The sequence below is a fragment of the Carcharodon carcharias genome, chromosome 2 (genome assembly GCF_017639515.1).
Source record: "Carcharodon carcharias isolate sCarCar2 chromosome 2, sCarCar2.pri, whole genome shotgun sequence".
In the NCBI taxonomy this organism is placed as follows: domain Eukaryota; kingdom Metazoa; phylum Chordata; class Chondrichthyes; order Lamniformes; family Lamnidae; genus Carcharodon; species Carcharodon carcharias.
This window is the reverse complement of record NC_054468.1, coordinates 126,733,212-126,761,024: the sequence shown is the minus strand read 5'-3', so window position 1 is coordinate 126,761,024 and position 27,813 is coordinate 126,733,212. Positions and strand designations below refer to the sequence as shown.

General features: G+C 48.5%; 1 protein-coding gene across 2 annotated transcripts; it reads right to left on the bottom strand.

Annotated features, from left to right (window-relative positions):
* Window positions 1-284: 284 nt before the first annotated feature.
* Window positions 285-27,813, bottom strand: bud23 (BUD23 rRNA methyltransferase and ribosome maturation factor). Of its 2 annotated transcripts, XM_041213749.1 has the most exons (12): window positions 27,723-27,813; window positions 22,444-22,481; window positions 21,267-21,362; window positions 20,080-20,162; window positions 17,219-17,315; window positions 14,296-14,392; window positions 13,753-13,803; window positions 10,003-10,088; window positions 7,837-7,882; window positions 4,271-4,326; window positions 1,247-1,336; window positions 285-599 (listed from the first exon to the last, which is right to left on the bottom strand). In XM_041213749.1, exons 1-12 carry the CDS (start codon window positions 27,768-27,770, stop codon window positions 545-547), a joined length of 843 nt encoding a protein of 280 aa, XP_041069683.1. In that variant the 5' UTR covers window positions 27,771-27,813; the 3' UTR covers window positions 285-544. The 2 variants fall into 2 exon arrangements, with proteins under 2 accessions (XP_041069683.1, XP_041069690.1); XM_041213756.1 differs by lacking the exon at window positions 21,267-21,362 and having other exon boundaries at window positions 27,723-27,812.

Genomic DNA, 27,813 nt, shown 5'->3' with positions numbered 1-27,813 from the left:
AATGTCCTTTCTGTACAAAGACGGTAGTTCATCTGTCACTTGCTTATAATAGCAGCCGCGGGTTTGGTCAGTCATCTAGGAATTGTCTTCTGCACTCATGTTATTTAAAAACAATAGGATTCAAAAGCACAGGTCCTTTTGCACCAAGTTCATGAAACAATGTGATATTATGCAGGTTACACAGCACTGTTTTCAAGCTGTGGTCAAGGATTGAACAATGTAGGGTACTCAGAATTCGGAAAAGTCATAAAAGGAAGTAAAGATGAAAACACAGGAGGAAGAAATTCCATTTATACTGTTTACTATTCACAAAACCAACAAGTCACTTGTGAAGATTGTCAGAAATGGAAGCTCAGTGCTGGTAATGGTTTGGCATAGCCATCAACCAAAGGTGGTCCACCCAGAGTTGTGAATTTAACATTGTGTAGCGTTGCTGATGATATCAGGGCCATTTTGCAGATATTTCAGCAGATTGAAGGAAGGCACAAAATCAAACAAATGAAATTCTCCGACTGAGAACAATATGTCCCCTGCCATTTCCACTCTAAAAACGGGTCTTCCTCTTCCTGCCGGTGTACTTTGTGTCATTTCGAACAGTCCTGGGGAGGGAAAGGGAGAACAGAATTGTTTAAAATCTGAACACACCAGTTATGTGCATCATCTTTAAACTGCATCACACCTACAAAAACAGAATTACCTGGAAAAACTCAGCAGGTCCGGCAGCATCGGCGGAGAAGAAAAGAGTCGACGTTGAGTCCTCATCGAGGGGTCATGAGGACTCAAACGTCGACTCTTCTCCGCTGATGCTGCCGGACCTGCTGAGTTTTTACAGGTAATTGTTTTTGTTTTGGATTTCCAGCATCCGCAGTTTTTTGTTTTTATCACATCTACAAAACCTATTTGTAACCTCTCTCCAATTTACTTCCAAGTGGATTCTTAAATACTTGAAGTAAACAGATATCCAAGCATTGCTTTTACTGTTTTCACTCCATATCCCAAAGGAAGAGAGAATGCCATCATCTCGGGTTGGCATTGGCTGCTTGCACTAATGAACAGAATAATGTATATTGTAAGGGCAGGAGCATCCCAAGTCTCATTTCATGTAAGAACCATGCTGCAAACAGTTTCTACCTAATGATCCAAGGAGTTCACACTGAACGGGTCAAGAGAAGAGCAGGGAGTTAACACATTCACCACGCTGAGGTTTCTTGTTACATATTATAAGCACAATGATCCATCAAATCACCTGCCCTGACGCCTTCGACGCTCCTTCTTCTCCAGAATCCAGTCCCTGCTTCTCTTTGCAGGTTTCCCCTTCAAGTTTTTAAATCTCAACCTGCAGGCAGGAAATGGAAGAGTTTGTTCAGATAATTGGTACTAGTCTTATCCAGCCAACACTTCAGGGGTTTGGTTTTTAAAAGCTTTGGTACTTATTTGTTCTACTTTAAGGCCTCTTTGATCTCCCTGGCTATGAGCTTTTGTTTCTCCAACGTGCTACATCACGAATTTTGCTGGGAGCAGGAATTGGAATAGAATTCTCCACTGGAGTGCAGAAAATGGAAAGGTGACTAATCCTTCACCACACCCGATCCTCCTCCATGTTCCCTAGTAGCAGAGGCCTAGAGGCAAGGTCCCACAGGCTCGACATGCACTGTTCTTGCTAACTTAAGATGGTGACAGCCAATTTGAGCACCAGTGTGTTACAGATAAACCCGATCCTTTCCTCAGTTAACGTCTGCATACGCACATTTCACATAGAAATTGATGGATGGTCATCAGTCGTAGGAACCTTCCCAGATTTATGGAGCCTCGGGATACTGTTAGGTACAATCACCATCCTGATTCAGATCTAGTCCAGAAGCGTATCTTTCATAATGCTCCCATTGGATCCCTGAACTGTTTTTAACTCCCCTAAGCTGAAAGCACAGAACCATGCCTGAGGGGTGGGTGTGAGGCATGTTCCATGGGTACATATGGCCCTCCATCACTGCACCACCCAGACTTCTCACCGACCATGAATCCATCACTTACATGAGCCATGTCTGCAGGATATTCAACTACTGCAGCAGATCATACCGCAGTCCAATTCTAACTCCATCTGGCATCCACTTTCCCAGTAGTGGAGATCACTGTACAGTGACTGGGTGAGAAAAATCTGGCTGTTCTCCTACCCACTTCTCGATCCAGGGACGGTGTGCCTATTTATCATTCCCTTACTGTCTCCTGGCGGAGATCAGCTAATCTTGACTCAGGGCCTCATTAACTTAGAAGCACACACAACCTATAAGTGCAATTACTTATTTCGCACAGTTTGCTCTCCTCCCCACCAACCGCCCGTATTTTGTTCCAGGAAGGCAAGGCCTCATCCTAGTTTAGTCCCCCTTTCTGGTGATTTGTACATGTGGCCCCTCAATTGCAAGCCTAGAGATCGAGGACTGAAACTGATCTTCAGCAAAAACATGAAACGGACAGACTGCAAATCAGGAGCCCTTTACACCATGCCCAAATTTCTTGATTTCATTAGGAGTCAGGTATGATGTAAAATAGGCTGCGAGTGTCAGAAACAAGACAGATCCTGTCCCAAAGCCATATCCATCTAAGCACTTAAGGCAGGGATCACACAGTGATCAAGAGGAAGCAGCCCAAGTGATTTTTGTCCCTCTAACTGGGTAGAGCTCGGGACCACCATACCAAGCCCTGTCTCAGCCCCACTAATACCAATTAATTCTACTCTGCAATTGAACCTGGGCCCTTCTGTATGGCTTCAGGACAGGTGGCCAGTATCTAAAGTTTGCTCTCAGGTTGGGGGTGATGCTGGCAATTAGTTGCCTTGAGGTGGTGGGTCTTCTTTGAACCCCTCCAGTCCATGTCCTGATGTACAAGCACAATGGTCAGCCAGGAAATTCCAACTGAACCATCAAGGGGCACCTTCACATTTATTTTACCCCTACAGCATCAAGCTCACAAACTGTAAGAGGCAGGAAAATACGGCAACCAGCACTTCAGGGCTGTCACATCGATGTTCCTCAATTACTATAGGTCTCTCAGTGACAGGCAGAAGGAGACTGTAACCTTCTCTGTTTTTTTCTGAGGGACCTGGACAACAATCATTAAGCCACTGTACTAACATCTATAAAGATTAAAATATTGCACACAATCCTCTCTAGTCTCTGAATGTAGAATTTACATAAGCTCCTGTGCTATTGTTTGAACTTATTAATCATGGGTCAGGATGTACGCACACACACAGTCGCCAGATATTGAGGAGTTAAAACTTTAAGATCATTTTCGCCCTCCCATACCACAGGTTACTGATGGGTTTACTCAACATGAACAAGGAGCCGAGGTTGGGGTCTCTTTACTCTGTCACACTGGGCATACAACGAACCACAGAGGCTGTTATGAGAGCTCTGTATTCCCTATGTGCAGCTTGAAAGATGGGCAGCCATGGATTAAACTGTTCATCATTTTGAGAATATTCACATTTTTTTGGCTTTGTCAAGCTGCAAGAGCAGGAAATAATTGGGAGCAAACTAAATAAGAAAATTTAAAAAAAAAATACGGATATCTGCAGTGTTCAAAACATACAATTTCAGAACATGAATGGGACCAGGAAATCATTGTAAGAGTCACAATGTGGGTGCCTGTCAGGGACAGACATTTTTCATTGATAAACAAGTTCTGCATTTCCAGTCAGTTGAACAATTGGTTGGGGGCTGGTCCCATGCCCAAGAAATATTTTCAAAACTGAATATCTGGAATTCTGTACACATGCCTACTTGTTCAAGTTAAAAGGTGAGCTCTTCCATAAACACAGCGAGGCTTTTCTCACCTCTGGCTTCTAACACATCATTGGAACTGCCTTTATTAAGTCAACCTCCCTTAACTCTGAGGTTTTAACTGGACGGAGAACTGGGGTGGAACAGAATCCCCAGCCAATGTGAGCGTTACCCGATTTCAGGCGAGAGTTAGAAACAATTCTACAAAGCAGAAATAGACATGCATCCCAACAGGTCGATGCCAATGTTTATGGTTCCACACAAACCCTCTCACCACATCCTGCTATTATTTCCTTCCTTATATTTATCCAGCTTCCGCTTACATACCATCTATGTTATTCATCTCAAATACTCCAGGAGGTAGCCAGTTCCACATTCTCACCACCCTTTATAAGTAAAAGGAGTTTCACCCGAATAATTATTGGATTTATTAGTGGCTAACATGTATTTATGACCTTCAGTTTTAGACTCCCCACACATCAACACCTTACCTGGCATTTGTGAACTGTACTTGGCTCATTGTTTCTTCCACCTGTGCTCCGAGACCCTAAACAGGGGGAAGAGCACAAAATATAACATTCAACACAGCGTCCACTGAAATTCAAATTGTATTTCATACCAAGATCTCGAGACAGAAGAAGCACAGATGCCAGTGAACACATAGATCTGCACAAATCGAAGTGGTGGGGGACTGGGAAGGGGCATTTGGCAGAATAAGGGCAGGAGAGGGGCATGGAAGAAAGTCCACTCAGCCCATCAGTTTATAAGTAGGAAATCAACTGTTTATGTTTAACAAAGTACACAATATACATTTCACTTGAATAAGGATTTTGAAGTTTATTCTCTAGTTTCCCCATTTTGTTCATACCTTTAATTTGGATACATGAACATATAACGTCAGCTGAAAAAGCATTTTCAGAGAACTCACACAGACGTAGATTTTTCACTAAAATTTAGAATTAATTGAGCTCAGCCAAGTTTTGGTGCAGCACCTACAATGCTAGTGGGCTTGTCAGGGGCCATTTGGCTTGACATCATGCTCCTTATCCAATGACTCCTGTGGGAAGTGCTAATGTGTGTGTGCTTGGTAAGGGAAATTTTGGTCTTGTTTTGATCAAATAGCCTGCCAGTATTCACATATAAATAATGAACAGTACTGAAGGTTAGCTAGCATCTGTGGAATCTATGTGAGTCAAATTCTTCAGGAGAGAAAAAGGTGGGAAGGAAAAAGTAAGTAGACGGCTGCAATCATGTTTTTAATAATACCTCTGTGAATATGGTGTGATCTCTGCCCCAGTCAAGAACCAGATCAGCTCCCTCTTGAAGGCGTGCAGAGAATCAGCACCCCCACACCAGTCACAAGCATCCCTGAGGCTCACTATTCTCTGGCAAAAGAAGAACTAACATCCAGTCTATTCCAGCCCTTAACATGGTTTAAATTCATGATCGAGAACAAGGGGCACAGATTTAAGTAATTGGCAAAAGACGCAAAAAAGTCACATGCCAAAAAACTTTCATGCAGCGAATGGTTAAAGTCTGGAATGCACTGCCTGGGAGTGTGGTGGAGGAAGGTTCAATCAAAGCATTCAAAAGAGAATTAGACTGTGACCTGAAAAGGAAGAACGTGCAGATTACAAGGAGAAGGTTGCAGAAGGGCACTCAGTGAATTGCTCATTTGGAGAGCTGGTGCAGACACGATGGGCCGAAGGGCCACCTCCTGCAATGTAACAATTCTAAGATTCTGGGATTTACAATGAATCCAAAGTTCTGCATCTACCCTTGGCTATGTGATCTTGCCTGTCCTATAAAAACACAGCTTACCAACTATGGAACTCAGGTTTCTAAAAACAGCCCTTACCCAAAAATAAACAGCACCACAGACAGCTGGAGATTACTCAAAGCCACAAACATGTAAACAGCAGAACATCCATTAAATAGCACAAGCTATCTGCAGCAGCAAGTTTAGAGTAACTTTCAGGGAATGGAAATGGAAATACACAGCAGTACCTGACAGCACCTGAACAGATGGGCTGACATGTTGGGTATGACAGTGTCTATAACCAAAACATCCCATCCTATCTAGAGATACTGATTAACCTACCATGTATTTCCAATAGTTTGTGATCTTATTTCAGATTTCCATTTCTGTTTTTCTCTTTTGAATACGCCATTTTCAAGAAGGCTAAATATTAACTTTTAAAAGAGGCTCCATGTCAGAACAATACTGCTAAACAGTATGATTGAAGAGGTCACTATTACTTCACCATAATTTAGATTACTTATTTGTTTAATGGCCAAAGAACTTACAGCTCAATCATCTGTGAACATGGAAGTGTTTTCTCTTGTTCAATTTGCAATACAATCAAACTCAGTATCCCAAGGGTCCCTCTGATGCATGTTGCAATCTCTAATCCAACCACCTATGCTGATCTACTTTAAATATTTGCATCTCTACATCTGCTCTCTGTAGCAGTGCCTAAGCTTTTTGCCTAGTGGGTCATTTAGCTGCTTGACATGCAATACAAGGGCTACATGTCAAACATTTAGCTCAATGTTCCCCTTAACCTGCCTTTGTGGATAAAACAGATCACAGTTATAATTTAGAATTTGATGCTGATGTGGTTATGTTGGGAACAGCCTTTTATAAATCTTCCAATACACAGATCTTAAACAGGATGAAGTCCGTTGGACTTGGTAGGGCAGACTGGTTGAGTCATAGGCCTTAGGGTATTAAAAGGACGTGTTAGTGTCAATTTTCCAAAATTCGCTGGACTCTGGAAAGGTTCCATCAGACTGGAAACTAGCAAATAAACCCCTCTATTCAAGGTGGGAGGGAGGCAGAAAACAGGAAACTATAGGCCAATTAGCCTGAGGTCTCAGGTCATATTTCTGCTCCATGCTTAAGAAGCTGATCTCAGCAGAGGTCTTTTGTGGCGGGGGGGGGGGGGAGAAGAAGGTACGAATGAGTTCAGTGCCTCCGGGATTATGGAGGGAAATCAAGATATTAGAAGCTCCGTGCGTAAGGTACACAGATATCAGGGAAGTCATCAGCAATGCTCCTTATGGTAGAAGAGCTTGTTGATATTCATGCACCTGTAACCAGTTCCCATGTAACCATGGCTTGACTGAGAATCTATGGCTTCAGAGGTAACTTTGCCATTGGAAATAATGTTGGATTCATGTGCTGTTTGAGGGTAGATTGGAGCTTTGGAATTGCAGCCACTGGGAAGAGCTGGAAAAAGACCGTCCACAATTAATTTAACTGAGGACCTTCGCTCCCCTGCCTGCAGAAATTTGAAACCAGCTCATAAGACAAAGGATAGCCTTGCAACACAAAGCATCACACAAAGATTTTTAGTTCTAACACAACAGTAAAAAGAAGTGAAATTCTAGGGCAGGACATTTAAAGTTGCGTTTTCACTGGTTACATTGCTTTGCACCATGAAGGCCCAGAGTCCCGTATAAAGTTTAAATTGATGCCCCTGTTAATTTGCAAAGGTCTCAAGCTGCTGCTACCAACAGATCTGGCTGCTCTGATTTAGAATTAATCTGCCGCTGAAGTTACGACATGAAGGACAGGCCTCCAGCCCATACAAAACTAGCAAGAACCAGATGTGAAAATGGGGGTGAGTCCTCTGGACCCCAAGGGCTGGATTGTCAGGGATTGGAGGTGATGGTTCACAGGCTGAAAGTCCCTGGTCTAGGGCAGGGGAGAGCTTTTTGTTCAAAGTACTTTCCCCACTCTCCCCTTGTTATAAAAGAAAATGTTACTGTCACTATAATATTTTTTAAATGTCAACGTTGCTGTCAATGTGGATGTTTTCAAAAATTCAACACAAAATCTTAAGGCACAATTTCTAGATGAACATACTTCAGGTCTATTAATTGTTCAGGCAGCCCTGAGAGGAGCTCAAGAGTCTACAGAGGATTGTGTGTACAACATAGTCAGATTCAGCTGAAAATAAAAACATTGCTCACTATGGAGCCAGCACAAGCACAACACAGGAACAGGGAGCGGCCTCCAACAGTAAAGTGAAAATAAAATAGGAGGAGTTACCATTGGCAGCTTTCCAGAGACTCCAACAAATAAACACAAGAAGAATCTAAGGAAGAAAGAATGAATTAATAAACAGAACTCACATGGGCAATCTACAGTAAGAACATGCAGTTATGCACAGCATTTTGTTATATCCCATGGAATGTCCCATAGGGTTTTATAGCCAATTAATTAATTTATTCTTTCGTGGAATGCAGGTGTCCAAATGCAAGACCAGGGACTTTCAGCCTGTGAACCACCACCTCCAATCCCTGACAATCCAGCCCTTGGGGCCCAGAGGACTCACCCCATTTTCACATCTGGTTCTTGCTAGTTTTGTATGGACTGGAAGCCTGTCCCTAATTGTCCCTGAACTGAGTGGTTTGCTCACCAATTTCAGTGGGCAGAGACAACCATATTGCTGTGGGTCTGGAGTCACATGTAGGCTTCCCTTAGGAAGGAATTCCATTAGTGGGTTTTTATGACAATCAACAACGGTTTCACGGTCAGTAATACTGAGACTAGCTTTTTTAATTCCAGGTTTTATTAACTGAATTTAAATTCCACCAATTACCACGGTGGGATTTGAACCCCTGTCCCCAGAGCATTAGTCTGGGTCTCTGAATTACTAGTCCGGTGACATTACCAAAGTCTCCCTCCACCCCCACCAGAAGCAATTAATTGCTTCTTGAAATGCCGTTACAGAATAAATACCAGGCTACTGTACCTCCAAGTACCTTGCTTTGTTGTCAATCTACCTTTGCATTACACCTGTGTCACTACTATCTTTACTCCACGTATTACTTATCTTCTGCCCCCACCCAGTGAATTACTTCAGGAATAGGAATCTATTGAGTACCCAATAAAGGGAGGTGTGGAGGGGCAGCTTTCCACAACCCAGAACATTAGCTGCATTCCTATTCCTAACCTTAGACAAAGGTGACAAGGTCCGGGAACAGAATACTCATAAACTTTACCGCATGGCCAACCATTACAGTGAAATAAATGCATTGTGATGGGTTATCAGATCTACAACATCTCACAAACTCAAGAGAGAATCTACAGAACAAAGCATCTGCTGATTCAGATGGGCAGAGCAGGGCAAAGGAAAGAGGCAAAAATAAATCTCGAGAACGCTCAAAATTTGCACTCAACCTGGGGACAGATGGAAAGTGAATGCATCAGGAGGATCATCTGCTTAGACAATAAGCAAGCCTTTACCAGGTTTATATATAGCCCGCAAGTGAGAAAGTAGCACGCAGGATAAATGAATAATTTAACTGTCCCACAATAGTCTATCTAATGCCAAGGTGAAAACTTAGGCTGGTTCATTCAACTCCTTTCAATTATTTGGAAAAGGTACTGGTGCTAATTGCAACTTGTTCTGATAGCAAAAAAAAATGATATGGCGTTTTTCACGTTTTCAGGGTGCTCATCACAGCCAATGAATTACTTTTGAATTGTAGTCACTGCTGTTTTACAGGATAATGTGGTAGCTAATTTACACAAGCATATAAAATAGGAGCAGAAGTAGGCCATTTGGCCCCTCGAGCCTGCTCCACCATTCAATATGATCATGGCTGACCTGTTTGTGTTTTGAATTCGACATTCCCATCCACCCCGATAACCTTTGATTTCCTTGCCTAACAAAAATCTATCTACCTCCACCTTAAAAATATTCAATGACCCCGCCTCTTGAGGCAGAGAGTTCCAAAGTCGCACAACCCTCAGAAAATATTTCTTCTCATCTCTGTCCTAAAAGGGCAACCCCTAATTTTATGCACAGAAGATCCCAAAAACAGCACCGAAATATTGACCAGGTCATCCGTTTTTAGTGTTGGTTGAGAAACACTAGAAGAATTTACCCTGCTCCTTGAACAGTGCCACTGGTATTTTAATCTGAGGGTAGTCAGGGTCTCGGTTTAATATAACACTAAAAAGATGGCACCTCCACCATTGTAGCACTCCTTCAGCGCTACACTGAAATGTCAGCTTAGATTATGTACTCAAGTCTCTGGAGCGAGACTTGAACCCACAATCTTCTGACTCAGGTGAGAGCTCAGAGCCCAATACATAAGCAGACAAAAATTACTTCAGAACTGAGGAATGAAATCAGTTAAAGCAGTGTTTCTTTTTTTCTGAATACTGACTGCGTTCCACAAGAAAACTGGATTATTCAATGCTCACTTTTTTGCTTTGCTGCTGTTGGGGTAATCCACCACCATCCCACCTGTGAAACCAGCCTTCATCGCCTGCGCTGTGATCAACTCCAGCTGAGGACAAAACAATTCATACTGAGTTTAATTGTTCTCAATCATTCATTCCCTCTTCCCTTCAGTAAATCTTCCTCTCCCCTCAAAGCATGACTCTTCACTGGTATATAGTTTTGTGGGCACCTTTTGGTACCTTGCCCATTGGCATTGTGGTAAGGCTCTTGTTTGAATCAGGTGGTAGCAGGTTAAAACCCCACTCTGGGACTTCAGCGTATAATCCAGACCATTCCCACATTGTAGTACTGAGACGGCACTGATTACCGCATTGTTACAGAGGCCTTCCTTTGGCTGAGATATTGAACCAAGGCACTAATATCTACCTGTTCTGTTTCTTGGGGTGCATGTTAAAGATCCCATCGCACTATTGGATAGTAACAAGCTGTGCTACTGGCTATGCAACCAACACAGTTCCAGGCAGTTCAGGCTGCGCACTGTGTTTTGAGACAATTGAGAGGTAATAAGGTACCACAATGTTTTTTCTTCTGAAAAAAAGCAGTTCTTTGGGAGGCTAAACAGTATCAGTGGGCAATTCAACTGCAGGGGTATCACAGCTGAGTCCAATTCTATTTTTGCCCAACTCCCACACTTGCATATTTGTAGCAGGGGGTTACTGCATGGCAGTTTGAAGTGGGAATCTTGGCTATTTTTTTTATAAGACTCAGCTGCTTGCTGCATCAATTGAATGAGTCGTTGGACGCTCTCAGTAACTGCCAAGACCAATTAGATTAAAGGTGACAGATTCTACACTGATCAACTACACATACAGCATCTGTGGGAACAGTAGCAACTGCTGTTTGTTTTATCAATTAATACCTATGGAGGCTGTATGGAGGACACAGCCAGGCACAGTGACTTATCTAATTACAATTACATTGTGACGATGGCATGTTAAGAATCCATCCAAGGCTCACAGGACTCCAAAAACTTAACACTGGGCCACCACACTCCTCAAATGGCCTGGCAGATGTGGACAACATCTATAGCATCATTCTGAGCAGAGGGTCACAGGTTCAGTCCGTTGTCTCCAGTTAAATCTGGATGCCAACAATGAACACTAGCACCTTGTGCTACAAAACGGGAGGGCAGAAAAAAGGCAACTAGATAACCTAGAATTTTACATATGAACATACAAGTTAGGAGTAGTAAGCCATTCGGCTCCTTGAGCCTGCTCCGCCATTCAATAAGGTCATGGTTGATTTGATTGTGACCTCAACTCCACATTCCCACTCACCCCTGATAACCTGGCTCCCTTGTCAATCAAGAGTCTACCTACCTCTGCCCTTAAAATATTCAATGACCCTGCCTCCACCGCTCTCTGGGGAAGAGTTCCAAAGAGACACAACCCTCAGAAAAAAACTTCTCACCTCTGTCTTAAGGACACTCCTTGTCTTTAAACTGTGTCCCCTAACTCTGATCTCCCCCACTAGGGGAAACATCCTTTTAGCTTCCACTCTGTCAAGGCCCCTCAGGATCTTATGTTTCAACAAGGTCACCTCTCATTCTTCTAAACTCCAATGAATACAGGCCCAACCTTTCCTCATAAGCTAACCCCTCCATGCTGGCTATCAGTCAAATGAACCTTCTCTGAACTGCTTCTAACATATTTATAACCTTTCTTAAATAAGGAGACCAAAACTGTACACCATACTCCAGATGTGGTCTCACCAACGCCCCACACAACTGTGGTAAAACATCCCTTCCATCTGAACCTCAGAGTTCTGTAATCTCTATCCATTTAAATAATATGCTGCTTTTCTATTCTTGCTGCCAGAGTGGACAAGTTCATATTTTCCCCACATTGTACTCCATCTGCCAAATTTTCGCCCACTCACTTAACCTATCTATATCCCTTTGCAGATTCCTTGTTCTCTTCACAACTTACTTTTCCACTTATCTTTGTGTCATCAGCATGTTTAACAACTATACATTCAGTCCCTTCATCCAAGTCATTTATATAAATTGCAAATAGTTGAGGCCCCAGTACGGATCCCTGTGGCACTCCACTCGTCACGCCTTGTCAACTGGAAAATGACCCAATTATGCCTACTCTGCTTCCTACTGGCTAACGAATCCTCAATCCATGCTAACGCACTACCCCGTACCCGAGCTCTTAGTTTGCATAGTAACCTTTGATGTGGCACCTTGTCAAATGCCTTCTGGAAATCTAAGTACAGCACATCCACAGGGTCGCCTTTATCCACATTGCTTGTTAGTTCCTCAAAAAACTCCAATAAATTAGGTAAACATGATTTCCCTTTCTCAAATCCATGTTGAAACTGCCTGATTGCATTGAGATTTTAAGTGCCCCACTATAACCTCCTTAACAACAGATTCTAGCACTTTCCCTATGACAGATATTAAGCTAACTGGCCTGTAGTTTCCTGGTTTCTGTCTCCCTGCCATCTTGAATAGAGGAGTCACATTCTCTATTTTCCAATCTGATTGGGGCCTTTCCAGAATCAAGGGAACTTTGGAAAATCAAAACCAATTCATCTTCTATCCCAGCAGCCATTTCTTTCAAGACCCTAGGATGAAGTTCATCAGAACCTGGGGACTTGTCGGCCTTTAGTTCTAATTATTCTTTCAGTGCCCTTTCCCTGGTGATTGGAATTGTTTTTAGTTCCTCCCTCCCTTTCACCTCCTGAGTCACAATTACTTCTGGGATGTTACTTCTACCCTCTATAGTGAAGAGGGGCACAAATAATCAGTTCAATTCAACTGCCATTTCCTTATTTTCCAATACAGAATTTTTCCAATACAGGCAGAGGACATTTAACTCATTGTGCCAGTGTCACCTCTCTGAAAGAACTACTCAACTATCCCCACTCCCTTGCTCTTTCCCCAGGGCCCTGCAAATGTTTGCTTTTCAAGAAAATATCCAATTCCTTTTTGAAAGTTACTAATGGATCTGCTTCCACCAGCCTTTCAGGCAGTGCATGCCAGATCATCATAACTCATTGTGTAAAAGAATTCTCATCTAGTCTTTGATTCTTTTATCAATTATTAAAACTGTCTTCTAGTTATGGTCTCTTCTGTCTGTGGCAACAGTTTCTCCTTATTTACGATACTGAAATCCTTTGTAACTCTGAACTCCCCTTTAACTTTCTCTGTTCTATCTTACAGCTGTTTGCTACCCAGTGACCTAGCTGGAATGTGTACTTATATGGAGGTCAGATGACAAGGTAATTCAGCTTGATAACATGCTCTCCTTGAACCAATAGTTCAATTATACTGGCCGTTTAAGTTTGAGTGAAGAATGACCACTTGGATGAAGTGCTGGAGTGCTAACACCTATGAAGCAATAACTAGCAAGAGTCACTGCCATTCAACAGAGAAAACTCAAACAGCGTTGAACTTCACTGGCTCTCTTCCCTAGCTCAGTCTAGTAGGGTGAATGTCAGGTACCAAGGCAGGCACCTGCTGTCATGACTAAACCCTGAGGAACTCACACACTGTCACCTTATCGAATGATCATTTAAAATGCTGGCCATAAGCTTTGAGTGGACTAAGATTTCAGTGAGTGTGCTGAATTTGTCACAGGAAAGTAGTCACAAATGAACAACTGAACAAATCAGACCACAGATAGAAAGACACACAACACACACACCCCCCATATGTTGGGCTGGGTATTAAGTTCCACTATTTTAATATTGTAATAACCAACCTGCTCAGAGTTCTCAGGATATAACTGAAACACAGCTCTAGCTCCTCGCACCTGTAAAACAAATAGAAGAATATAGCAAACAGCCATTCTGGTCAAAACAAAAATTCTAACTCCCAGTTTGATTAAATATCTGAAGCTCCTCTAGGAGTTCACATGGCAAGCATTCTCCATGAGGCTCTCACTCCAAACCCTCAATGGTTCACAACTAGAGGATCATAGCTTGGTAGGGTGCAACCTCTGAGTCTTTGTGAGGGGTATGATGCATCTGAGTAAAATGGGGGAGAGGGGGTGGATTGCTTTGGTTGAGTGCAGCGGAGGGAAAGCAGAGAAATGAAAGTATCTGGGTGTACACTATATTTCTTTCTTCCTGCTTTCTTGCATGACCTGAATATCCAGACCCATTCTGCCAGTAGCTTACAACCTAGTTACAGTGGAACCCTTAAAGTGATATTCTAGAAACAAACCAAGCAACCCGCATACAAAACCACACATATCTGAACAATGGGTGCCTGGATATTGAAATTCCCCAGTCTCGAAGCTTACCAGACTCGCATACAGGGAGCTGAAGAATTTGTAGAGTCGCTTCGGGGGGCTGTGACTCTTCTTATCCGCATTACAAAGCCACTGCAGGGCGGAAATACTGAGGACAGAAAGAAAAAACATACCATTAAATTCACTGTTTCCATTTTGGCTCTCTTTATGGTGTGCCAGTCTGCCAAGTATTTGAAGGCCAAGTGCTTTGCTTCTGATTAACTGATGTTTAGTTCAGCACTCAGGCAATACCCTTGGTTAGTTATTTTGTGGAAAGGATTTCAACTTTCCAATATTTGGAATGGTTTGGAGTGGGGGTGGGCAGGGGAGTTGAGTATGACAAGAGAGAAGGAAGATCAATCAAAATTACTGGATTAGCTTTAAAAACACTCTCTCATGACACAGTTAAGAGCCTTGTTCAAACATGTCATCCTGGTGGAAACCAAAGAATGGGGAGTGATTATAAATAGCACTCTGGGCTTATAAATAAAACTCTGGTACCAAACTTATACCCAGTTTAAAATGTCTGGGCTGTGAAGAGAGGCAGAAGAATCTGGAATTCTTTAGTCTGGAGGAGAAAAGGTTCATGGGAGAGATTATTCAAGCATTCTGGATTCCTAAGGGAATGTAATTGCACTCTGATAACGTTTGAGATTGTCACAAGCTCCAGAACCTATAGACAAGATAAAAAAAGAGAAGGCACAGTTTAGATGTAACTTTACACGTGGAATGGACTGGACAGAAAGGGAGAAAGTGTGCAAAATCTGATGGAGTCGGCAATAAGTAGCATTTATTTTTGGAACCAATCGGATAGAACACATCACCAAAAAACAGAGCAATGTACAAGATTATATCTTGCCTGGCTCACTTGGACAACATGTTGTAACACTGGCACAGGTTGGATGGGCAAAGCCATTCGCTCACCCTCACAGCATCAGTAATATGAGTTTAGAAAGACAGAAATACGGAGCAACTAAAGAGGGAACTGATACTTAAGTGCAAAGACTACACAATCAGTTCATTAGAGATCAGAACAAGAATAAGATTTATTTTGGGAAGTGAACTTGAATGAAGACTATAAAAGATTTCACATCAGAGTTTTATTTGAAAGCTCTATACTGAACCATTAACTAAATTTAAATGAAGAAAACTTCGCTAGGAAATACAAGGCAACAACACACTAATTTTGCAGTGTGCAAGTACCTGTCAATGGAAAGGGGTCTATCTTCACCCATAAATGGCAGTGTTTGTCAAGACCAGTGTACCTTGTATATTCCATATGCAATCAATAGAACTGCATTGTAACTGTACACGTGGGAAGCTAGTTTTGAATATTATCAACTTTAAACAAACTGCATTATGGTTTTCTGATTTTACAGCCATGACAGCAGAGAAACAAAATCAGATTATGGTTTGACAGAAATAACTTGCATTTATATAGTAACTTTCACATCCTTGAGACAGTCTAAAGTGCTTCGTAGCCAATGAATTATTTCTGAAATGTAGTCAGGAGTTGCAATGTAGGCAAATATGGCAGCCATTTTGACATATGGAGGTGCCACAAACAGCAGTGTGAAGATTCACCAGATCATGTCTTTGGTGTGGTGGTTGAAGGGTAGGTGTTAGCCAGGACACTGGGGAAACCTCCCTTGCTCAGCACCATAGGGCTCCTAATGTCCACTGCAGACAGCAAGTGGGGCCTTAATTTAACAGATCACTGGAAAGACAGCACCTCTGATAATGCAGCACTCCCTCAGTATGGCACTGGTGTGTTAGGGCTCCAGTATCTGGAGTTAAATCAACTCAGCAGTGTAGATATTTTAATAATGCTTTGCATCACTGCACATTTTTCCTCATATTGTGTGGTGCTACTCCACGACACATTCCTGGGGCAGACTACAAAGATTGAATAGGTCATGCATATTAAAGGGAGGGGAGTTTTAAAAAAAAAAGCTTTATTTTGAGGGGATCACTTTCAATATGAACCATTCCCTGTTTGTATTGTGGTTTTCAGAAATGGTACATTTTAACCTCCATCCTGCAGGAGATATCAGAAATGTTATTTCCTCACTTTGTGAAAATCCGAGTTCAGTGCTTTAGCAGCTACTCCGCTGAGTGAAGGACACAGCAACGGCCCAGATACTTACCCAATTGGCACCCAGTTACTGACTAGGCACCACATTAAAGCTGTGCCACAGAACAGCACAATGAGAGTGTGGGCACACGAAACTCAGCTCATCAGCCAGGAGCAGGGGAAGCATGTAGAACACCAAGTCCCATTCACCCATCACCTTCATGCTTGCTGACCCGCACTAACCCTCAGTCTAGCAACACCTCAATTTTAAAATTCACATCCTTGTTTTTGAATCTCTCCATGGCCTTGCCGATTTCTATCCCTGCAAACTGTTCCAGCCATACCATCATCTGAGTGCTCTGCCTTCCTCAAATTCTGGCCTCTTGCACAGCACCAATTTTCCACTGCTCCACCATTGGCTGCAGCACCATCAGCGACTTGGTCCTAAGCTCTGGAATTCCTCCATATACCCTCTGCAACTCATCCTGCTCTCCTCCTTTAACTCGCTCTTTTAAAAACTACCACTTCAATCAAGCTTTTGATTACCTGCTCCAATATCTCTTTATGGGGCTCAGTGACAAATTTTATCTGATAACATTCCTGTGAAGCTCCTTGGTACACTTTACAACATTAAAAAGGTGTTATATAAGTGCAATTTGTTGTTGTTTTTGGGACAAAAGTGATGGTCTAATTGAAACAGGACCTGCACAGGCTGTGTGGACTCTTCATATCAATTCCTTCTCTAACCTGCGGCTGGGACAAAACAAAATCTATCTTTTCATTGAACACAATTGCCGTTGCTGCAAAGTGTAAGTGTTTATGTAGAAGGCAATACCAGGTCCCCATCAATTTCTCGTTTACCTGATGCAGCCGTCAAAGGTGCCAGCGCGGAATGGAATACCAGCACCCACATCTCCCAAAATGAGGTCACCTTCTACCTCTCTCTCCAACGCAACATCTGTCAGGAAAAGGAAACAAAACAAATTCAAGGTCATGGTGTATAGAAACAGGGGGACAAAATGGCTTTAATGGTGTGGGAGAATGCCCTGTTCTTCCGTGGTATTCAAATACAGGAGATTTTACAAGCATGTGATGAACACAAGCGTGAACAAAGATAACATTTTTGTTCTTTTGGAGTTAAGATTTTGTTGTTTTACAGTCTCCTTCTCTTCTCTCAAACACTTCTTTCTCTGGTGAAAAGCGCACAAGGTGAAATGCAACAAGATTTCCTCACTTACAATATCCATTGCTCTAGTGAATCTTTATCCAAGCAGCACTTAAATAAGCCATTTGGCCCATTGAATTTGTGCATGTGTTTTTCTTCATAAGTCACCCAGTTTAATCTGACACCTGCTCACGCCCCACGTGCTTTAACGTCCTACCTAGTCTACTTCCACTAGTCTCACTGTTCTCACTGCCCTAACATGAAACCTGATCTAAACCCACTTGCATGCTTGCTCCCCAACCCCTTTAATATGCTTCTTTTTCAAGTAAATGTATGAAATGTTTCTTTATATCTACATCCACAACCAAAACATGACGGATATTTATTTAATCATTATTGCAATATCTGTCATCATATACTTCCTGTGACACTTTGTTGATAACCCCTATTGTCTTAAAGCAGCGTAAACTCTGATCCACTATGACCAATGCCATGAGAGATCTGCTCATGAAACAATCATTTTGAGGATGGTTAGAAGCCAATTTTATTTACTCATTCTTATATCTCAGTTGCTCAATGCCTCACTGAGTTCTCTCAGCTGCTTGGGCAGCACAGCTCATGAGTCAGGGACTTGGTGAGAAGTTGCTGTGATATTTTAAGCAAGCACCAAGATTCCCTCATCGGTGAGACAGGCAAATTGAATCAAACCCTGAATGCTGATCCTAAGTTTATAAAATTTAGAGGAGAAAGCAGGGTCCAGTGCTCAGGGAATCAGGTATGTGACAGTCTGGTGCTCTGCAAGCACATGCATCTGCTTAAAACTCTAGCTCTGTAACAGCTCTTCACCTGACTCCTCAAACAGAAAGAAGCTAGTTTAAGGATGCCTACCCTTCCATCCTAAATGGAACTAAACTAGCCAAACCCAAATGGAAACAGGACTTCTTCAAACAAGGCCACCCAAGGCTCTTTTCCTCTGACCCAATGAGCAATGAACAATACGGCACAAGGTCCAACAGCACTATTATTCTCAGCAAAGCTAACAAGCTTCAGATCTCTTCAGTTTAAAAAATCTCACCCCCACAGAGGAAGCATGTGGGAACTAAGTCTCTACTACAGGGACTTTTATCCCGCTGCTGTTGTCAACTCTTGGTGCACAAGTCTTCCACAGTCAAAGGTATCCCAACCAAAAATCACCTTACTCCATCCTCTTCCACAGAGGCTCTTTCCTGGGAGTCTTACCTGGCTGCCAGAATTGTAGTCTCAGTGGCAAAGTTCAAAAATAAAAATGTGAGTGTGACATAGGGAGGGCCAGGTAGTGAGCTGTAGTTCACCATGTTGTTGAATCTGCTTGCAACAGGAATGTGCAATGTGTGTAATAATTGTGACTCCTCAGATACTGAAACAGTCTGTGCCCACAACAAAAACAGAAATACCTGGAAAAACTCAGCAGGTCTGGCAGCATCGGCAGAGAAGAACAAAGTTGATGTTGAGTCCTCATGACCATGCAACAGAACTAAGTAAAAATAGGAGGTCACCCTTCTCCTATTTTTACTTAATTCTGTTGAAGGGTCATGAGGACTCGAAACGTCAACTTTGTTCTTCTCCACCGATACTGCCAGACCTGCTGAGTTTTTCCAGGTATTTCTGTTTTTGTTTTGGATTTCCAGCATCTGCAGTTTTTTGTTTTTATCTGTGTCCACATGCAGCAAGACCTGGACAACAAACAGACTTGGGCCAATAGGTGGCAAGTCAACATTCACGCCACACAAGTGCCAGGCAATGACCATTTCCAACAAGAGAGAATCCAACAATCTCCCCATGACATTCAGTGGCATTACCATCGCTGAATTGCCCACTATCAACATCCTGGGGGTTACCATTGGCCAGAAACTGAACTGCACCAGCCATATAAATACTGTGGTTATAAGAGCAGGTCAGAGGTTGGGAATTCTGTGGTGAATAACTCACCTCCTGACTCCCCAAAGCCTGTCCACCATCCACAAGGCGCAAGTCAGGAGTGTGATAAAATACTCTCCACTTGTCTGGATGACACAGCTCCAACACTCAAGAAGCTTGACGCTATCCAGTCTAATTGCCTTGCTACAAAAGGACAAAGCAGATTGCTTGATTGGCACCCCATCCACAATCTTCAACATTCATTCCCTTCACCACCGATACACAGTGGCAGCAGTGTGTACCATCTACAAGATGCACTGCCGCAACTCACCAAGACTCCTTCGGCAGCACATCGTGACCTTTACCACCTAGAAGGACAAGGGCAACAGATGCATGGGAACACCACCACCTATAAGCTCCCCTCCAAACCACACACCATCCTCACTTGGAACTATATTGCCATTCCTTCACTGTCACTGGGTCAAAATCATGGAACTCTCTAACAGTACTGTGGGTGTCCATGAACCACATGGACTGCAGCAGTTCAAGGAGGTGGCTCACCACCACCTTCTCAATGACAATTAGGGATGGGCAATAAATGCTGGCTAGCCAGTGAAGTGCACATCCAGTGAAAGAATAAAAAAATTATCTTGCCACCTACCAAGCATGGCTGCACTGATATCCACACCAACCCAGTGATGTCCTTCTTCAGAGAGGTAATCCCCACTGAGACCTGATCCACACCTGGAACACAAACAGAAACAAAGTCACACCAATCCCATCAAGAGATAACAAGCCCAAGTGCACCTCTGACATGAAAACGGATTGAGTCATGCAGCAGTTGTGTAACTCAGTGAGGTCAATCAGATATGCAGCATCTAAGAGATGTTTGTGTGAATGGTTGCTCAGTCAATGCCTCAAAAAAGAAAAACAGGCTGGCAAAAATTAAGACAGTCATTATTTACAAGACTGCTCTAAAATTGATTCAATCCCACTTGTTTCCAACAGCTGGTTTGCAAGTGCGGACATCTTATTTTACTGTTTGGAAGGGGTTGGACAAAGCCTTGAATCTTGTTTTGACCAGCAAGGTGAGACACCACCTTCGCAGCAGTGCTGTAGGACAGAAAACCTACCATTTTAAGAACCCAACGGCAGCATACACTCCCACTTCAGAGAGAACATCCAGACGCAGAGTAAAGCTACCAACACATGGGCCACAACACTGTACTTCAACCCTCAATTGAGGAGAAACCCTTTGGTGTCACTTTTTTCTCACTTCCCTGCACCAGCCATCTTGAGGATGCTGGTCCATGCTGAATAAGAGCCGGTTCATCCCAACCCTACTAAGAACTGGATTGAGACTGTACATTTATTACAAAAGACCCTTAGAGCCAAAGGAAGAGACTATCATCCCATCAGTTTGGGCTGGAACTAAATTCTGCTTCTAGAGGTGAAAGGCCAGTACCCGACCCGCTGTAAAATCCAGTTCCATTGAAATTTTTTTAATCCCCACCCATACAATGAAACTCACTATAGCTGCTTCCTTAAATATGAAAACTTCCACTTCCTTCCACCAGCACAAAAAACCTATTCTTGCACACTGAACGTTTATATAAAAGGTGGTACGATATATCAAGCAACTCAAACGGGACAGCTCTCACATGTCCAAAGTCCAATGAAGAATAGCTTCAGTAGTGGCCCAGGAGCAGATTCAGAGTCCAGTCTGGGGAACAGTGCGTGGAGTAGAAGGAACAAAAAGAGAGCAGGAGGGATGACACAGCCTCACCTTGAAGTTGGCCTTCTCTGAAAATACTCTGCAAGATTTTAAAGATTAAAGGAGAGCCCTACCCAACATCTAACAAGAAGCAAGGTCGATCCTCGGGTAAATTGAGTAGTTCGACAGCTCTTTCTGACATCTGAGTCTGGATTTCGATCATACGAGAACTGAAAAGGGAAGACACCACATTTTATTCACATAACTGGCTTGTTTCCATCAATTGATGGCTGAGTTCCCCCTCCCGCCCTATTTATTCTTGGGCCGACAAAAACGCGTTTATTGCCTGTCTCTAGTTGCCCTGAGAGTTGATAGGCTTGCTCCTCCGATTGGCATTAGTGAACAAGTTGGTTTTTAACAATAATTCTGACAACCTTCAGGCGCTAGCCTACATGTTATCAGATGGCAAGGCCAGACGTGAGCTCCAAGTAATAAAAACAACAAGTGCTGGAAATACTCAACGGGTCAAGCAGCATCTGTGGAGAGAAACAGAGTTAACGTTTTAGGCTGAGATCTGAAGGAAAGATCATCTCGACCTGAAGTGTTAACTCTATTTTTCTCCACTGATGCTGCCTGACGTGCTGAGCATGTCAGATTATTTCAGATTTCCAGTACCACAGTATTTTGCTTTTGTATGAACTCTAAGTGCTCACTACAATACCTTAAACACAAAGCTACGGAATGCAAGACACAGATTCACAGCACCTTCATAACATTGCTCACATCCATTGAACAAAGTAGAAAAACTTCCCATCCTCCAAACATTTCGTAATTACTCCCCAAAACCTCCTTCCTGAAAATATCAACTCTAGCAGGTACTAGCGACTTTCCATTTTGACTCAAGGGTAACAGTGAGGGACAGCAAGGTGCCTGGCCTGGGGAAGCAGGGATATTGCGGTGAAACCTGATTGGCTCCTAAACTTTTGTCACACATCCACATCTCCCAGCTGGAAGCTGGCTGATGTCCCCTCCTCTCAAATCAGGGCACAGAGACCCAAGCGACTATCTTCTGCAATCAGCTAGCTCAATACAGGCTAGGAATGAAACTGTCGGATTTGCTTTAGTAACAATCTGGCAAAACATTTTCAAAATTTGCTAATGAATTATAGCAAGTGGAATAAATAGTCTTCTGAAATCACATGGCTCATTAAACTATTACAGAACAATAGTTAATAGCACATCTGTCGCCACATAACCTCTACTAACAAGAATAAAAAAACAAACACCTGACGCCAAGGTGAGAATACTTACTTCTGCGTATATTTCCTTGCTTCATCTTCATTGTAAAACTGAAGAAAAGAAAATAATCTTTAAAGCAGTTCCTAGAGTTTAAGCCTCATTGTAAATTATACAACATCTAACCCCCCCAGGATTTTGATTAGTTCATTTGTGTGATATCTTTTTCACAAGATTAAATCAGTCTCCAGACCTGCACATAAAACAAAACGCAACACCACTGTAAATGGCTCTAAGAGGGAAACACAACACAGCATACGTACCACACTGGTACTGTACCTGTTGCACACAATGGTACTCATTCAAAGCAGCAAACTGCCCAAGGTCAGTTAATGGAAATAAAGGTTTCCTACAAATGAGATGGCATCAGCATTTGGAGAGACGGTGATTTGAGGGCGGGGCGAAGGAGGGGGGGAGATGGGGGCGGGGCGAAGGAGGGGGGGAGATGGGGGCGGGGCGAAGGAGGGGGGGAGATGGGGGCGGGGCGAAGGAGGGGGGGAGATGGGGGCGGGGCGAAGGAGGGGGGGAGATGGGGGCGGGGCGAAGGAGGGGGGGAGATGGGGGCGGGGCGAAGGAGGGGGGGAGATGGGGGCGGGGCGAAGGAGGGGGGGAGATGGGGGCGGGGCGAAGGAGGGGGGGAGATGGGGGCGGGGCGAAGGAGGGGGGGAGATGGGGGCGGGGCGAAGGAGGGGGGGAGATGGGGGCGGGGCGAAGGAGGGGGGGAGATGGGGGCGGGGCGAAGGAGGGGGGGAGATGGGGGCGGGGCGAAGGAGGGGGGGAGATGGGGGCGGGGCGAAGGAGGGGGGGAGATGGGGGCGGGGCGAAGGAGGGGGGGAGATGGGGGCGGGGCGAAGGAGGGGGGGAGATGGGGGCGGGGCGAAGGAGGGGGGGAGATGGGGGCGGGGCGAAGGAGGGGGGGAGATGGGGGCGGGGCGAAGGAGGGGGGGAGATGGGGGCGGGGCGAAGGAGGGGGGGAGATGGGGGCGGGGCGAAGGAGGGGGGGAGATGGGGGCGGGGCGAAGGAGGGGGGGAGATGGGGGCGGGGCGAAGGAGGGGGGGAGATGGGGGCGGGGCGAAGGAGGGGGGGAGATGGGGGCGGGGCGAAGGAGGGGGGGAGATGGGGGCGGGCGAAGGAGGGGGGGAGATGGGGGCGGGCGAAGGAGGGGGGGAGATGGGGGCGGGCGAAGGAGGGGGGGAGATGGGGGCGGGCGAAGGAGGGGGGGAGATGGGGGCGGGCGAAGGAGGGGGGGAGATGGGGGCGGGCGAAGGAGGGGGGGGAGATGGGGGCGGGCGAAGGAGGGGGGGAGATGGGGGCGGGCGAAGGAGGGGGGGAGATGGGGGCGGGCGAAGGAGGGGGGGAGATGGGGGCGGGCGAAGGAGGGGGGGGAGATGGGGGCGGGCGAAGGAGGGGGGGAGATGGGGGCGGGCGAAGGAGGGGGGGAGATGGGGGCGGGCGAAGGAGGGGGGGAGATGGGGGCGGGCGAAGGAGGGGGGGAGATGGGGGCGGGCGAAGGAGGGGGGGAGATGGGGGCGGGCGAAGGAGGGGGGGAGATGGGGGCGGGCGAAGGAGGGGGGGAGATGGGGGCGGGCGAAGGAGGGGGGGAGATGGGGGCGGGCGAAGGAGGGGGGGAGATGGGGGCGGGCAAAGGAGGGGGGGAGATGGGGGCGGGCAAAGGAGGGGGGGAGATGGGGGCGGGCAAAGGAGGGGGGGAGATGGGGGCGGGCAAAGGAGGGGGGGAGATGGGGGCGGGCGAAGGAGGGGGGGAGATGGGGGCGGGCGAAGGAGGGGGGGAGATGGGGGCGGGCGAAGGAGGGGGGGAGATGGGGGCGGGCGAAGGAGGGGGGGAGATGGGGGCGGGCGAAGGAGGGGGGGAGATGGGGGCGGGCGAAGGAGGGGGGGAGATGGGGGCGGGCAAAGGAGGGGGGGAGATGGGGGCGGGCAAAGGAGGGGGGGAGATGGGGGCGGGCAAAGGAGGGGGGGAGATGGGGGCGGGCAAAGGAGGGGGGGAGATGGGGGCGGGCAAAGGAGGGGGGGAGATGGGGGCGGGCAAAGGAGGGGGGGAGATGGGGGCGGGCAAAGGAGGGGGGGAGATGGGGGCGGGCAAAGGAGGGGGGGAGATGGGGGCGGGCAAAGGAGGGGGGGAGATGGGGGCGGGCAAAGGAGGGGGGGAGATGGGGGCGGGCAAAGGAGGGGGGGAGATGGGGGCGGGCAAAGGAGGGGGGGAGATGGGGGCGGGCAAAGGAGGGGGGGAGATGGGGGCGGGCAAAGGAGGGGGGGAGATGGGGGCGGGCAAAGGAGGGGGGGAGATGGGGGCGGGCAAAGGAGGGGGGGAGATGGGGGCGGGCAAAGGAGGGGGGGAGATGGGGGCGGGCAAAGGAGGGGGGGAGATGGGGGCGGGCAAAGGAGGGGGGGAGATGGGGGCGGGCAAAGGAGGGGGGGAGATGGGGGCGGGCAAAGGAGGGGGGGAGATGGGGGCGGGCAAAGGAGGGGGGGAGATGGGGGCGGGCAAAGGAGGGGGGGAGATGGGGGCGGGCAAAGGAGGGGGGGAGATGGGGGCGGGCAAAGGAGGGGGGGAGATGGGGGCGGGCAAAGGAGGGGGGGAGATGGGGGCGGGCAAAGGAGGGGGGGAGATGGGGGCGGGCAAAGGAGGGGGGGAGATGGGGGCGGGCAAAGGAGGGGGGGAGATGGGGGCGGGCAAAGGAGGGGGGGAGATGGGGGCGGGCAAAGGAGGGGGGGAGATGGGGGCGGGCAAAGGAGGGGGGGAGATGGGGGCGGGCAAAGGAGGGGGGGAGATGGGGGCGGGCAAAGGAGGGGGGGAGATGGGGGCGGGCAAAGGAGGGGGGGAGATGGGGGCGGGCAAAGGAGGGGGGGAGATGGGGGCGGGCAAAGGAGGGGGGGAGATGGGGGCGGGCAAAGGAGGGGGGGAGATGGGGGCGGGCAAAGGAGGGGGGGAGATGGGGGCGGGCAAAGGAGGGGGGGAGATGGGGGCGGGCAAAGGAGGGGGGGAGATGGGGGCGGGCAAAGGAGGGGGGGAGATGGGGGCGGGCAAAGGAGGGGGGGAGATGGGGGCGGGCAAAGGAGGGGGGGAGATGGGGGCGGGCAAAGGAGGGGGGGAGATGGGGGCGGGCAAAGGAGGGGGGGAGATGGGGGCGGGCAAAGGAGGGGGGGAGATGGGGGCGGGCAAAGGAGGGGGGGAGATGGGGGCGGGCAAAGGAGGGGGGGAGATGGGGGCGGGCAAAGGAGGGGGGGAGATGGGGGCGGGCAAAGGAGGGGGGGAGATGGGGGCGGGCAAAGGAGGGGGGGAGATGGGGGCGGGCAAAGGAGGGGGGGAGATGGGGGCGGGCAAAGGAGGGGGGGAGATGGGGGCGGGCAAAGGAGGGGGGGAGATGGGGGCGGGCAAAGGAGGGGGGGAGATGGGGGCGGGCAAAGGAGGGGGGGAGATGGGGGCGGGCAAAGGAGGGGGGGAGATGGGGGCGGGCAAAGGAGGGGGGGAGATGGGGGCGGGCAAAGGAGGGGGGGAGATGGGGGCGGGCAAAGGAGGGGGGGAGATGGGGGCGGGCAAAGGAGGGGGGGAGATGGGGGCGGGCAAAGGAGGGGGGGAGATGGGGGCGGGCAAAGGAGGGGGGGAGATGGGGGCGGGCAAAGGAGGGGGGGAGATGGGGGCGGGCAAAGGAGGGGGGGAGATGGGGGCGGGCAAAGGAGGGGGGGAGATGGGGGCGGGCAAAGGAGGGGGGGAGATGGGGGCGGGCAAAGGAGGGGGGGAGATGGGGGCGGGCAAAGGAGGGGGGGAGATGGGGGCGGGCAAAGGAGGGGGGGAGATGGGGGCGGGCAAAGGAGGGGGGGAGATGGGGGCGGGCAAAGGAGGGGGGGAGATGGGGGCGGGCAAAGGAGGGGGGGAGATGGGGGCGGGCAAAGGAGGGGGGGAGATGGGGGCGGGCAAAGGAGGGGGGGAGATGGGGGCGGGCAAAGGAGGGGGGGAGATGGGGGCGGGCAAAGGAGGGGGGGAGATGGGGGCGGGCAAAGGAGGGGGGGAGATGGGGGCGGGCAAAGGAGGGGGGGAGATGGGGGCGGGCAAAGGAGGGGGGGAGATGGGGGCGGGCAAAGGAGGGGGGGAGATGGGGGCGGGCAAAGGAGGGGGGGAGATGGGGGCGGGCAAAGGAGGGGGGGAGATGGGGGCGGGCAAAGGAGGGGGGGAGATGGGGGCGGGCAAAGGAGGGGGGGAGATGGGGGCGGGCAAAGGAGGGGGGGAGATGGGGGCGGGCAAAGGAGGGGGGGAGATGGGGGCGGGCAAAGGAGGGGGGGAGATGGGGGCGGGCAAAGGAGGGGGGGAGATGGGGGCGGGCAAAGGAGGGGGGGAGATGGGGGCGGGCAAAGGAGGGGGGGAGATGGGGGCGGGCAAAGGAGGGGGGGAGATGGGGGCGGGCAAAGGAGGGGGGGAGATGGGGGCGGGCAAAGGAGGGGGGGAGATGGGGGCGGGCAAAGGAGGGGGGGAGATGGGGGCGGGCAAAGGAGGGGGGGAGATGGGGGCGGGCAAAGGAGGGGGGGAGATGGGGGCGGGCAAAGGAGGGGGGGAGATGGGGGCGGGCAAAGGAGGGGGGGAGATGGGGGCGGGCAAAGGAGGGGGGGAGATGGGGGCGGGCAAAGGAGGGGGGGAGATGGGGGCGGGCAAAGGAGGGGGGGAGATGGGGGCGGGCAAAGGAGGGGGGGAGATGGGGGCGGGCAAAGGAGGGGGGGAGATGGGGGCGGGCAAAGGAGGGGGGGAGATGGGGGCGGGCAAAGGAGGGGGGGAGATGGGGGCGGGCAAAGGAGGGGGGGAGATGGGGGCGGGCAAAGGAGGGGGGGAGATGGGGGCGGGCAAAGGAGGGGGGGAGATGGGGGCGGGCAAAGGAGGGGGGGAGATGGGGGCGGGCAAAGGAGGGGGGGAGATGGGGGCGGGCAAAGGAGGGGGGGAGATGGGGGCGGGCAAAGGAGGGGGGGAGATGGGGGCGGGCAAAGGAGGGGGGGAGATGGGGGCGGGCGAAGGAGGGGGGGAGATGGGGGCGGGCGAAGGAGGGGGGGAGATGGGGGCGGGCGAAGGAGGCGGGGGACGGGGGCGGGCGAAGGGGACCCTCACACTGATGCGCTCTGGTCTGGAGCCCCAGGGCTGTCACCCCCTCCCCTCGTCCCCCCGGCCCCGTCACCTCCTCCCCTCGTCCCCCCGGCCCCGTCACCCCCTCCCCTCGTCCCCCCGGCCCCGTCACCCCCTCCCCTCGTCCCCCGGCTCCACACTCCCACGTTCACCGCTCGGCTTTACCACTTCAGGCGGCGCCCGGTGCTCAGGCCTCCCGACTCGAGCCGCCATCTTCCCACGGGGTCCCAGACAGGAGCGTCATCACCACGCGGCG